Here is a 13852-nt window from a genome sequence, read left to right as displayed (position 1 = left end):
AACATTGATAGAAACCACATGTAACAATAACACAATATACTTAATATATACGAATTAAAGTCTTTACTGCAATGCTGTTCAATGTTGATGAAATAAGCAGAAAGTATGATTGACATTGCTTCTGTATATGATTTAAATGGGTTGTCTATTTTTTACGTTAGAAACATTGCCAACTGTGCACCGGATAACGCTCTGCAAATAAGAACACGAATAAAACTATGCTTCGTAATATATATTGCTACGCAACTAAATGGCCTTCTCAGGAACCCTACAAAATAGGCGGGAGAATATCAGGACGTGTGGCGTGTACGTAACTAGCTTTTGCCTGCTTTCTTGCAAAGCTTCGTTGTCGTGCAACAAAGCCTACTTTACTGCAGATGTTATTCTCATTCGCGTTTTACCAATTAAGCAGTATGTTCACTGCTTCATGTGCCACTAGTAATTTTGTACATTAAGTACATATCGATGTAAGGCATCGCACTTGCGCGCGTACAGAGCTCTGGGTTCAGATGTCGTGTAAACTTACACCAAGCTGCCCGACCAAAAAGCAGAATTCAAGTGTTAGTCATTCAAATCCTTACTTGTAGTTGCTTTTATTCAATAAAAACTACTTTATATTGCGACAATCTTTTTTATTTAAATGATTAATGCATGTTGCTCACAATTATTATATATTTGAACCTGTGTGCGAGCGTCGCCTCTTTTAGTGCGTTTAAAAAAGCCGCCAAGTTGTCACGTGACTGATTTGCATTCGTTTTATAAGAACTTCTGTACATTACGTAAAACGTACATATATAAAAATTTCCTGCCAGAACCAGATTTTTTTTGTTTAGCGTTTGCTTTAAAACTCAAAAACAAGAATACAAATGCAAATATTTTAGACAACGCGAATCAATAGAATCCACTGCGAGCCAAGTAGAGTAAGCCAGTGAGTGGCGCGAAGGCAGCGGGGCGAGTTGACGCATTTTTGTCGAATTCGCGTATCAAAACCGCTGCGGGATGGAAACGGCGTGACACCGGTATGAAATTTGCTGTGCGGAATTCATTGCGCACCGCCTGAAATCGTCTACTAGAGTTCTTCAGTTCGGCAAGTCGACGGCGTGCTACGGTTGAATGCGAAGCCGGAACAAAGGCTGTGTCATCGTGTTTTTTCACGTGAGTACTGTCCCTGCTAATAATACCAAGTGAAATAGTTGTCTCGGTTAGCTTTCCTGACACATGCCGAAAAAGTTGCATATGCTGTGCTTGTTTGCTTGCTGCCTGGCGCCTCGTAAGCATTGTGAAATCTCTCCTTCGCCCCCTCCTCCCTATTTGAGACTGTTCTAAGCTATCGCGCTCGCGAGACCGGCTGCCGCCGCCGCGACCGCCCTTCCTCGCGGCTGCTCGCGGTCTGCGGGCCGTGATATGCGTCGTGAAACTGCCGTACTCCCTGTTCTGTGGCCGTACTCGCTCGCCAACGCGCCCCTACAGCGTACGCGTTGACCGTGTGCTGGCGGCGTTGTCGGGAAAAAAAAGTTGGCAAGAGGTGAGGACGCAGGAAATGTAGTTAAACAGATGAGAATTTGCAATGTGCAAGGGGGAGAAAATAGTATGCAAATGCAGGACACGGAGAGAGAGTTCGGGCCGCGCGCCAGCGAGCGAGTACGGCAGTTCCACAACGCCTGACGTTGCCAAGCTTCACGAGCTAATGACGAAGCCCGTCTGTTAGTTCACGTAGAGTTCACAGGGGCACAGAATTCATATACGTGGAAATTGGAGGTGAAAGGCGGACATGTGGCCTCGCAGGGAATTAAGTCTCGGGGTGTGTGTGTGGGGAGGAGGGGTATTTTACAGCGCCTACGAGGCGCCTGTTCTAACTTGTTCATGCCGTCCGTATTCTTCAGCACACCCTCCTTTTGCCCTCGTCCATTAGCCCACGTCAAGCTTGTCTCTAGCTCTACTGTTGTGTTCGCTGTCTAACGGCTGCTTTTTGCACCGTCGGTCGCAGAAAACCATTTGACTGTTGGGCGGAGCGGTACAATTCTGTAATACACGGCGCTAGTTTGCAATGGCAGGCTATTCAAAAGTGTGTCAAGTGTTCCCTTTTTATTCTGTAGTTTTCTTCTTTGACGTTTTGTGAAATAACAAACCGAACTACAAAAAAAAAACAGTACATGGGGGGTGTAAATCGTTTTGAACCCTTTGGTGCAGCGTCATTTTTAACACTGGTCTTCCCGTATAGGCAAACTTGTTGGGACCGTTTAGTGTCCTTTTTATGGGGAAAAGCCATTATGAATGGCATATTGGCATGTATTGTCACGTTCGCGCGATATTTGCAGGTAAAGAAAATAGGCCCCAATGCAAAATGAATCCTTTAATATAGGCATCAAAAGAAGCCTGGAGCATGCTAAATATTCTTTTGAAGGTAGGTTGTGCTTTTTATGATCACATAGACGGACACAAGAAAACTACGTACAATTTCACGAGTAGACGGCGCCATCTTCTCGTGAAAGCGGACGTTTTTCTTGTGCCCGTCTCTGTGATCGTAACAAGAGCAATTTTCCTTCAAAAGCTTACACCAATTAGCCCGACATAAAGCTGTGCAAAATATTACATGTCCTGATCACACACTCAGAGTGTACTTTCTGTATTTAGTGAGTCGCCTGTTTGCATCATTATTGTCTGCCAGACATGTTGTCACTTGGGCATTACTCCAGCGTGCAGACCAGTGTTGCACAAGTAGACATGCTTCAGCGCTCTTCCTGTCACCCTCATCTTTTGCGCAGTCTTTCAACTAGCCAGCAACCAAGTCTTCATCTTCCCTCTCGTTATATTTTGTATGTACTGTATTTCAGAGCCATAAACACATCAGCTTGTCTACATTAATTAAGGAGGAGGTGCTCAAGCAAGGAACAAGGTTCGGGTGGAGGCCGATCGCGGAACCAGAGGACTCTGAAGCTGGTGAGCTAACCAGGACTGGAGATGGGCCTGCGGATTCTGTGTACCAGAGGTTCCAGACGAGCGAGTTGGCTTGCAGACAACCGGGCTCGGTTCTACACCTGGCCGCGGTTGGTGGCCACAGCCCAGGATGGATCACCACACCTGCCACGCAGGGCGTGGTGCTGCCTGTGCGGCTTTGTCCGAGCAGTACATGCATTCGGGGGCCAATGCTCTGCTGCAACCTGGACCAACGATGACCCGCGGCACACATCGCTGAATGGGGCTTCTCGTGTTGGTGAGAGCATTTCCGTTTTTCTCTTCGCTTGAACTGGATTTCGGGGGCTGCACGTTGACCCTTGTGTCCTTGTTTGGTGCTAAGTTTCCCTTTCACCGTTCGCCATTGTAACTCATTCTGTTCCCTTTCTCCCGAGTTCCGTGTGAACGTGTCACACTCCTGCAAGGGCAAGAGAATCTTCGCATCAACAATTAATTTTTCCCGAAAGGTTAGTGTCAAGCACCATACACTTGGCTGCTTGGCATGGAAAGACCCAGCATTTGAAACATGTCATAACAGCAGGTAAAATCTTGCAGGGCTGCAGATTTTCATCGACATGGCTGTGTGAGGTTATGCGGGTTTGTAGTAGGTTTCAGGGGATATAAAATTTGCTTGTGCCTGCTTTGGACTGGCCCTTAAGACTTCGAATTGCTTGTGCGGTTGACGTCTGTGTAAAATTGTCATTTGTTGCAACTGCTCCTGCCCTTACTTTTTGCCTTCACCTTTGGCTCTATCAGGTATGGCTGCTCTTAATCCTCAAGTCCTGTGGATGTCCATGCTCACGGGGTACTTTGCCTTTTTGGAGGTTTGTATTACACTTGTCTCTATCTTAGTTCTTTCAGTTCAGCTCGTAACCACCATTTGCTCTCCTAGAGATCGCATAAATATTGTTGATTTCAAATTAATTCCAAATAACGGTTAGCTACTGTTATTGCACGAAGGCATCTTTGGATGTTAAAATGCTGTGAAAATTGTTAAAAATTTAACCTTGGTGTCACTTCTTTTTTATTCCCAGAGAGGTTGTGTCAGTTTTGTGCTTTTTGTTTACGCACCAAAGGCTTCACATAAAAAAACCAAAGCTTCATAATACTAATGGGTCATTCCACGCGAAACGTTCTGGCCCAAAAATTGGCCACCGCCAATTCCGTTGAGAAAAGCAGGTGAAGGAATCCTGAAATACTATAAATACGTCGAAACCTTCATACAACAGCTGTAGAAACCCTAACCAGGATTTGAATATTCAGACAGATTTGATCAGTGGACAAAGCTTCCTCAAGGCAATACTACACTAAAATAATGCCGAGCACGGCAAACACTAGTTCGGAAAAGTTTTTTTTCCACCCTCCGGTTTTGTGAGCAATGTAACCAACATAAATGAAAACATGCAAACCAGTTATTCTCGATAGCACAAAGGCAAAGGAGACTGGGAGAGGGTAAAATAGGGGACAGAAGAAAAGGAGGGCTGGTCAGCCTTAAGAGCAGAAATTGACAAAGGGAGCAATAGAAGAATGGAAACTTGAAGGGAACAGTGCAACAACGCCTTCCCGGAGGGCTCAAATTGGTGCGAGGGGCCAAATATGGCCTACCGTCGAAACAAAATCTAAGTAAAATTATCAGGCTAGATAGAAGTTGTTCCAGACGGAGTTCACTATGTGCGGTGCGGCTTCTGTCTTCACTTGCGGCAACTTTTGCTATGTATATTGCACATCTGATATGTTTAATCATTTTTGTGGGCCACAACACAGAAAGAAGCAGTTTTCCTCCCTTCATTGACCAGGGCAGTAGTCTGATGTGAAGTGAAGTTTAGAAGCGAACACATGCCCAGAAAATGCTAGGAAAACACCTAAGAGGACGTGGTGGAGAAGCGCCACTGTAATGTAGCAGGGCCGGCAGAAGACTCTTGTCTGTCGACATTTTTTAGTGCTAGCCCATATTGCGTCTCTCATGCCAAAGCCTCAGTGAGAAATTTGAAAATATTCTGTGTTGCTTGCGTATTTCTGACTAATGTATTTCCGGCTTGGAAGGGAGCCGAGTGAGTACTGAAAAGCTAGTTCTTTCAAACTAAACAAAGCTGTATTCAGTCTTTATGGACCCTTTACTGCATGTGTTATTGCTTGCTTGCTGCAGAAACAGTGCTGACGTTGTCATCTGTGTGTTTACAGCAATTCCGCGTTTTTCACAAACTTGTAATCCAGTTCCACTTCTAATACTGCTAAATGAAAGTAGTGCGGAAGTAGAGACCCTGATAATAAAGCAATTGTTAATACACCGTGAAAATATGAGGAACATAGCAATTACCACATTGCATTTGTTAAGCTGGAGCCCTGTGGATATTTTTCCTTATGGCCTCCTCTATACTCTTTTGTTGGTCCCCCACATCTTATTAATTTCCATGTCAGTGATATGTATTTTTTTTTATCATTAGATGCAAGAGGGGTGGATACACTGTCCTGCGGCCTGTTTTGCTGAATGAAAGTGGTGTCGAAGCCTTCAGAGAAGCACTGGTAAGTACAGCAGTAATTACTTTTAATGAAATCACTTCGCAGGAGCTTTGGAAAAACTGAGTGTTGCTTCTTTGTGTGGTTTTAGAATTTTTAGAAAAACGGTTGAGTCAGCGAAATTGCTTAAATTTCTTGGAATCGTTCCCAGTCTTCAAAAATCATCTATCGATTTCTCTATAATCTCGCTCCGAATAATCTTCCAAAAAAAACCTGAAGAAGCAGACAAAAAAGGCATATTGTGAGCTACTAGCTACCAACCTTCAAAACATACCTGGTCTGATAACCACGCCACCACTGTGACACCGTGACACACCTCCTAAATTTCCCATACGGACCCTGGCATCAATGAATATCTTGATGTGTGGGTGGGTTTTGTATTTTTAAGCTATTTTGGCAGTGATAACGCTCGTTTCTCACGAAATGGTCTTCCAGATCGGCCTAGTCATGCTAATACTACAAGCAATTAGGTTAAAGCTCCCATATTCAACTCATAAAAAGCTCTCACACAGTTGCAATTTCAACAACTTCAGCCAACGTAGTCATGAATAAAATGAGCCACTAGAAAAACAGTTGTCTTTAGTAACAGTTTTCTAAGAAAAATAGCTTGGTTGAATTTGTCTCATGACAGCTGATTAAAGCTAGAGTTTAAAGGTAATTCTTTTTCTGTGAACGAAGCGATGCTTCCTACTACTAAAACCTGTCCCGAACACCAAAACGCTCGAGACGGCCCGAAAATCCAGAAGCTGCCGTATGCATTGCGATGCTCGCTAAGTACACTACTTCTGGCGTTGACGCTGATATCTGCTAAGAATAAACTTCGGAATATGGCACGCAGACAGGGCGGTAACTTTCTTTTTATCGCAGAAAGTCTACCAATTTTTGGGGTCTAACAAAACATTTTTGTGTAAACATATTGATTAGGCACATTCTGCATCAGCTCAAAATGCAGATTATTCGATGCCCTTTCCAACAAGAGCAGATTCGCAAATTAACAAAATCAGTTTTTGGCCAAACGTTGCAAATATGGATAAGTTGTGTATATCAGTTCGCAAATAGTTTAAAAAGTTTGGAGTATAATTTTTGCCAAACATAAAAAACACATCTTGGAAAAAAGTTTAGTTGCCCAGTACAATTTGTCAGATATGAAAAACATGTTACCATGTGTGGTGCCCTCGTTCTGCAGTGAAGCCCTACCTCTGTTTCAGAATATGCAATTTCGGATAGTTTACTGAAAAAAATCGGGTGGTTTGGCATTATTAGAGGCACTATTTGTCCCCACATGATGTAGAAACATCTTGTCAATGGTTGACATCGCATTAAAGGGGCACTGACACAAAATTTTGAAGGCGAGATAACGTCGGAGATAGATTGGTGGGAACACATATACATCAACTGCAAAATATCAACGGCGAATACAGCCTAGAACATATTTAAAATCAATTTTGAAGTGTGCGAAACGCAACCGAGCAGCCAGCAGAGGACCACGCGCAATTGTAAATAAACAACATCCAAACACGTCACGAGTTTGTGTTTGCCGCTTCCGCACTGCCGGCGTTTTACGCGGGCTCGCCCGGCTCGCCGCTCCAATCGGAGGGCCGGAGGGCGGAGCTTCCGCTCTCGAGAACGAACGACCCGATCGTTGGCGGCGGAGGCGCCGTGATTTCGTCAGCTAATCGGGCAGCTGGCCGCGACCAAAGTTCTACAGCGATTCCAGGTGCTCTGTTTCTATTACTGTTTATTACCATTGGATGCGAAAACGCGCCGGAGGCACGAAAAGCCCACTGAGCTAGCCGCACGGTCGCTGTGCAGGCGGCGGCCGCGGCCGCGAAGTGGCCCAAGCCGGCGCAGGTAGCTCGAGTGATAGCTTGTTACCGCTGCACGAAATTGTCCCCAAGTCCCGACCATAGTGGCTTACATGAGAAAGGAGTTAATGATGCGATGGCGGGTTGCATTAAAAATTGTCATCTGCACCGCTTACGAGAGCGGCACTCGAATATCCGCCGCAGTGCTGAGCCGAACACATCTGTAGGCGGACCTGTAGGCAGACCGGCCGGCTGCTCCCAGCGCGCGTCTTGCCACCCACCGTCTCGAGCGTCGCGCGTCGTTCTTTAGCCGCGGTAGCATTTGCACTCGCAGCGCCTGCGTCACATCCACGGTCGCTTTTTAATTAAGCGCCTCACGAGATCAGTACGTGGGGGCATTCGCAGAAACTGACGTCGATGCGGATTCGACAGTGCTACGGCGGCTCTGCTCTGTGATATCCCTCCGGCGGTCACGTGGTCAGCTTTGTTCACACAAAATCCACAAAATCCATCGTTTCGCGGCACTCGCTGAAACCGAAACTGCGACAGGCCGCATTTAAAATCCCTCTAATTAAACAACCGTCGCACGCTGAAGCAAATGAGGTTTCTACAGGTTATAAGTAGGTCACTAGCTACTTATCGCAACAAAAAAAACAAGATGCAAAATTTTTGTGTCAGTGCCCCTTTAATGGTAAGGTAAAAATTCGGGATAGGACAAAAACTGCTTGGGGCTGAAAACAAAACTCGTTCACTGTCAGTTTACTATCATGCACCTGTTGAAGCTTTCACTTGCTGGTTGTTATAATCTTCTGGCTCACTTTTCTAACCCTGCTTTCAGGAATGAGGTGCGATGCACTGGAGCAGTGCCCAGCTAGCTATCCCCGAGTAACTGTTGCGTGACAAATGAAAAAGGCGTTCAGCTCTATGAGCCTCCTGCATTGCACCTCCACCTAACATTTTAGAAAACAAACAATACCGAACTTGTGGCAGACTGTCAGAATATGTAGTTCTACTGAGGAGCAACTCTAGACCTCCGAAAATATCCTCGTACAGAATCAAAACTGAAGCCAATTTTAAGCTTTCTCCTTGCCTTAACTGATGTCCGATGACTTGAGGTTATCAATTGACTTTCAACTGGAACTCTTATTGCACAAGTAAGGCATGGGTGAAGTGAAATCGCAAACGGCATGCTTTTTTTTGAGGAAAAGTAGTGGGCAACGAAGGCGTTAAGGCAAATCGGGTTGAAGTTCTCTGTCTAGTAGTGCCAAATATAAATTGCGCAATGCAGAAATGAAACAAATGACAGGAATAGGGCTGAAAATGCTAAGTGCACTTGTCAGACATGCGGAGACATCCACGAATACTTTGACTGAAAAAAAGCTACCCGTCCTCTAAACCAAAGCTCACTAGTGCATACCTGGTGTCATTTTCTGGTAGTTCTCACCTTTAAACGCAGTCGGATTGCAAAGCTGACGACATCATTTGATACTTGACTTCTGTGAGCCATTTGATCAAAAAATCTAATGGTAATGCAGCGTAACCACAAGTGACATCCTTTTTTGTATAGCGCAGCAGCCATGGCACCTATCGAAACAACACATGCTGCTCAACCCTCAAAAACACCGTCAGAAATTTCAGTGTAGCCAGAGCAGGAAAATTAGAACTGATTCTAAAACTGCAGTGCCAAGACTAACCAGTGGGACGCGTTAGTTGCAAGAGAAATGACAACATGGATATCGGGAATATACAGCATTGATGATCGGTGATCGGTGCTTTATATTGCCGATTTTGTGATGTAGTTGTTTCTCATGTACCACGGTGGTTAGTCTAGACACTACACGTTTAGGCAACCTTGAGATTTTCGGCAGTTTTTTGCAAGGTGAGGTGTGTATGTTTTCTCAGAAGGGAGCGTTGCTGCTGCGCTTGATAAAAAAGCATGCGACTCGTGGTCATGCTGCATTACCATGGAATTTTCTTGACCAAAAGTCTTCCAGCAAGCCAAATACCAAATCATTTTGCCAGTTTTGCAATCCGATGGCAGTGACAGATGATAATTACCTGGAAATGACACCAGCTTTCCACTACTGAGCTTTGGTTCAAAGAAAGGGTCGTTTTATTTTGTGAAAGCTTATTTCTGAAGGTTCCCCGCATGTGTATCAAGTGGACCTGGCATTTTGAGCCACTTTCCAGCAGTTTTCATTCTGATTGATTGATTGTAGGGTTTAACGCGCCGACGCAACGCAGGCGATGAGGCGCGCCGTAGTGGAGGGCTCCGGATTAATTTTGACCACCTTGGGGATCTTTAACGTGCGCCGAAATCTCGTACACACGGGCGTTTTTGCTTTTCGCCTCCATCAGAAAAGCGGCCGCCGCGGCCGCGAATCGAGCAGTTTTCATTCTGTTTGTGTGTTGCAAACCTAATATTTCGTGCTACTACGCAGTTACCCAACTTCAAGCCGATTTGCCATAGCACCCCCGTCGCCCTTTACTATTCCTCGAAAAAAGAACGCCTTTTGTGATAACGCTTCACTCATGCCCTACTTTTGCGATAACAGCTCCAGCTGAAACTCAAAAAATAACACCAAGTCATCGGATATCAGCTCAGACAAGTAGAGATTTCCAATCAGCCTTGAACACTGCCAGCTGTTCACTGGCCAGTTTTGTTAGTACGAGGCTATTTTTGGAGGTCTAGTGTTGCTTCTTACTGCGACTGTCTATTCTGGCAGTCTCCAAAAGGTTTGATATGGTGCCTTTTTGAAAATGTTAGGCAGCACTCTTTTCGCCGTGCGAAAGCTTGCTGGGCACAATTCTAGTGCATCGCAAGTTATTCCTGCAAGCAGGGCTACCATAGTGAGTCAGAAGATGACATTAAACCGCAAGTGGAAGTTCTGGTAGATAAGTGATGATCAGAATGTCAACAAAAATGCACCACTGAGATTGGTTTTCAATTCCAAGTGGATTTTTTGGCATCTCTTGCTTGCCGTGAATCTGGTGCTTGCTGTAGTCCTTAATAAGATGTTTTTACATCACGTGGGGACTAAGTTGGGGCCCTAATAATATCAAACCATTTCAGAGAACCATCCAAAATTGTGTATTTTGGAATGAATGTTCGGCTTCACCACGAGACGCGGGCACCATGCGTGCAAGCACCACGTGGGCACCACGGGGACAAATTAATTTTCACTAGTGAATTTTTTCTTGGACAGGATTTTTTAATGTAAACCTTCAAAATGCGTATTCTAAATTTTTTCCACTATTGGTGGTTTGTTATACACAACTTCTTTTTTTTTTCATTTTTCTTTACGGTGACAAAATTTTGATTTGGGTTTTTTTTTGCGATCATTATTTATGCTAACATTACACAACTGGTGCTAGCAAGGGCGTTGAATCATCCGCATTTTTGCCACTGCACTATGTGCCTAACCAACACATTTAGCAAAAAGAAATGTTTTCTTAGAGCCCTAAAAACTGGTCAATTTTCTGCGGTAACAAAAGAGTTGAAATCAACGCTGGTGTCAGCTTTACTGCATGACTCTGAATTTGTGCAGAGAAGCCCCTCTAGTGCATGAGAAGTTCGAGAACAAAAAATTGGACATCCAAAGTCAATAAATTGGGATAGGGAAACTAATTATTGTGGCATGTCCCATCAAGGCTGTAGTGTCAGCTTTACTGCATCGCTCACAACTCGTGCAGAAAAGCCCATCCGGGGAATTAGAAACTTTGGAACAAGTTTTGTGCCAAATTTAATTATATGAGAAGTTAAAAAATCAGGGTACAGAAACTAAATGCGTTGACAATAATTCAAATAGACAAGTGGTTTAAAATTTTTTCTTGTGGCCACTAAAAACATGAAGAAACCGAGGCACGTAACAAGGCAGTGGTGCCCTTTGTACTGACAACTTAGGTTTCTTTTCCATCAGTAATAAGTGTGATCTAGATAACTACAACTGTAAGCATTATTTAGTGCTTCATGCTTTCACTTAAGCTAAAAACTGTTGAAGGAAAAAACGAAACGGGGTGCAGACGTTGCATGCAGAGTAGAAAATATAGTCAGCGTATTGAATAACTTTAAAAAAGCGTCAAAGTTAATCAGTGAAGCGTAGATAGAAGGTTCAGGCAAATTGCTATCAAGCCTAAAAGCAAAAGAAAAGCGCAACAAGCAGCACACCCAGCGGTTTTCGCCCAGGGAATGGGGGGAATCTATGATGTGTCGTTCCCATCTGGAAAGTCTATGTATCCAATTGGTCCCTTGGCGTTTTGCATGTACCCACTCATTGCGAATCATGCAAGTACAAGCCTTTCTTGGGCCAAGTTTGACTTCTGCAAAGAAGCTAAAGCACTGATTTGGGAGCTTTTAGATGTTTATTACATAAAAAACAGGAGCACAGTGAACCTGTATTGCAATGAGCTTGAATATTTAGAAACTTCACTATGATTCCTTTGTTACCATTGTGCGGCCCACTATTAAAGGGTGTCATTTTAGACGATGCACTCAATAAACTTAGTTGCAAGCAAGTGCTTGCCCTATCATCTTCTTTGTCATGTGCTATGGACTCGACTTTTTAAGAACTATGTACCAACTTGCCTCATGCTTTTTACTGAACAGTTTGAGTTAGACTTTGTACCCCTCCAGTGTTTTGCAGTGTGGAGCATGCCCTTTGTGCAGCAGGTGTCTCAGTTCACTTACTGCTTGGTTACTCGTGCTGCCTTTAAGCTTTACATAGATATTTTCATACCATCAAAAGGGGGGAGTAGCAGCCTTTTGCACTCATAAATTCTTAGTCTCCCTCCCTGGAGCTTTCAGATCCTCTTTATGGATGCAATAATTTTTGAAGCCTTTGCATTTCTGGGGTGTCCATATGTGACTTCATACATTATACATATGTTCCCTCATACAAAACATTTCATAACAAAAGCCAAATGGTGAAGCAAGGAAATGTAATGGCAAGAGGTGTGCTCCTCGCCCTCTCTTTTGTCAGGCACTGGGCAGTTAGCCTGTTGTTGATGATTTTACTGTGCTGGCTACAATTTCATTTTGCTTTTGTCTTATTGTTCAATTTCTTTTCATTGATATTTCTGGCAGGTCCGAGACAAGGCCTGGTCCGAGACGCCAGGACCCGAGGACACCTTGCAACGCTTGTGCACGGCTTGTGAAGATTTCTGGATTGACTTCATGGACTCGTGTAAGAAGTCTGCCTTAGAAAAACAGCAACAAGGAAAGAAGCCTGTAAAAATTATTGCAATTTATTTCCACACCAGTTTAACCTTGCACCAGCAGGTATGCAAAGCTGGTTAACACAAAACTTGTTTTTGTGATTTAATATCATGCCTGTTAGTCTAGCAAACCTGCGTTGTGACAAGCCATAGCAAGCAGTAAAACATGCTTAGTGTATCTGTATTTTTAGGCTATTTGCTGATTATTTTGTGGTTTAAAACAGCTGTGATACCCTAAGCTGGCTTTTCATTCAAATGTGTATCACTTTCGTCTTTAATAAAATAATTTTCAAATACTTTTGGTTTGCTTTGCTATACTTGTATGAAACTGCTCATGAAGCTGCATGCATGTGGGCTAAAATTGCACTTGCACGTATACTGCAATGATTCCACCAGCAGTATTACTGACCATTTCTGGGAAGGTCACCCATACACTTCCACGACTCTGTCGCCATAAGCATCACGGGACTCTTTAAAAGGGGGCGTCCTCACAACTCTTGTTACAGGGTCGCGATGATCATCAGGCAGGGGTCCCGTGACTCTCTTTTTTCTTTCGTGGCAGTCAGTGCTGACTCTAAGGAGGTAGTCACCCATATTCTACTGTGACTACTGCGACGGGGTCCGTGTGACCCCCTTTCAATAAGAGTAGCGTGACTCTGCGAAAGGGGTCGATGAAGAGTCAAATCTGTGGCAAGTAAATACCCCCCAAAGAGGGTCACAGGGACTCCTTTTTTTCTTAGTGTGCAGATGGCATAATAAACAACCAGCCGTACTGCCGGTGTTGGGACCGCCTTGTGTCCATAAACCGGCATGAGGACCGTAACATTTTGCGTGATGCTTTCGAATAATGATGAACCATAGAGGCCAGAAAATGTCACGTGTTCTGAGACAAAGATTATTTGCATCCACCCTGTGCAATTATCGAACACCGGTTAAGCGATATAGGATAATAAATGGGGTTACTGGAGGTACCTAACTGCGCCGAATTCTATTGAACAGTTTTTATTTGGTGAAAATATTGTACTTCCGTATTGAGCTTGCGGTTAAAAGGAAGGTAGAAAAAGTAAAGTTTAAATGCGACTGATGATAAATTTATTTCATGCGTACGCGTGAGCCATTCGTGAGCCATTCCAACGTCATCTATGGAACCGTGGTGTTGATGTTATCAAAACACTAACATAAACAGTTGAACGATCGTACATGTCCCGTTATGTACCCAACTATGAGTGACGCCTCCCTCACGGCGCACTCCATGTTACTGAAGCCCCATTATCTGAAAGCTGAAGTAATTGGGAAGAAAAACTGGAGGCCTCGTATTCTGAGCTCTGACAAGGTACTGCCCTCCATTAATTTCTCCTACT

General features: G+C 44.0%; 1 protein-coding gene across 2 annotated transcripts; it reads left to right on the top strand.

The window, feature by feature from the left end:
- Positions 1–867: 867 nt before the first annotated feature.
- Positions 868–12782, top strand: LOC144146012 (uncharacterized). 2 transcript variants are annotated; one of them, XM_077677916.1, is made up of 5 exons: positions 868–1155; positions 2871–3214; positions 3712–3779; positions 5400–5478; positions 12361–12782. In XM_077677916.1, the coding sequence occupies exons 2-5, from the start codon at positions 3197–3199 to the stop codon at positions 12571–12573; spliced, it is 378 nt and encodes a 125-aa protein (XP_077534042.1). In that variant the 5' UTR covers positions 868–1155; positions 2871–3196; the 3' UTR covers positions 12574–12782. The 2 variants fall into 2 exon arrangements, with proteins under 2 accessions (XP_077534042.1, XP_077534041.1); XM_077677915.1 differs by having other exon boundaries at positions 872–1155; positions 2835–3214.
- The last annotated feature ends 1070 nt before the right edge of the window (positions 12783–13852 follow it).

Source organism: Haemaphysalis longicornis, unplaced genomic scaffold (assembly GCF_048455015.1).
Source record: "Haemaphysalis longicornis isolate Haplotype H1 unplaced genomic scaffold, Haemaphysalis longicornis Haplotype H1 scaffold_7, whole genome shotgun sequence".
In the NCBI taxonomy this organism is placed as follows: Eukaryota; Metazoa; Arthropoda; class Arachnida; order Ixodida; family Ixodidae; genus Haemaphysalis; species Haemaphysalis longicornis.
Note: the sequence above shows the minus strand (reverse complement) of the source record. Positions and strands in the feature narration are given on the sequence as shown.

What these genes read in the sequence shown, in the direction of transcription:
- LOC144146012 (XM_077677916.1), top strand. An exon ending in GGTACTTTGCCTTTTTGGAG is followed by an intron (nt 3,780 to 5,399) that starts GTTTGTATTACA and finishes TTTTATCATTAG; the next exon opens with ATGCAAGAGGGGTGGATACA. An exon ending in AAGCCTTCAGAGAAGCACTG is followed by an intron (nt 5,479 to 12,360) that starts GTAAGTACAGCA and finishes TATTTCTGGCAG; the next exon opens with GTCCGAGACAAGGCCTGGTC.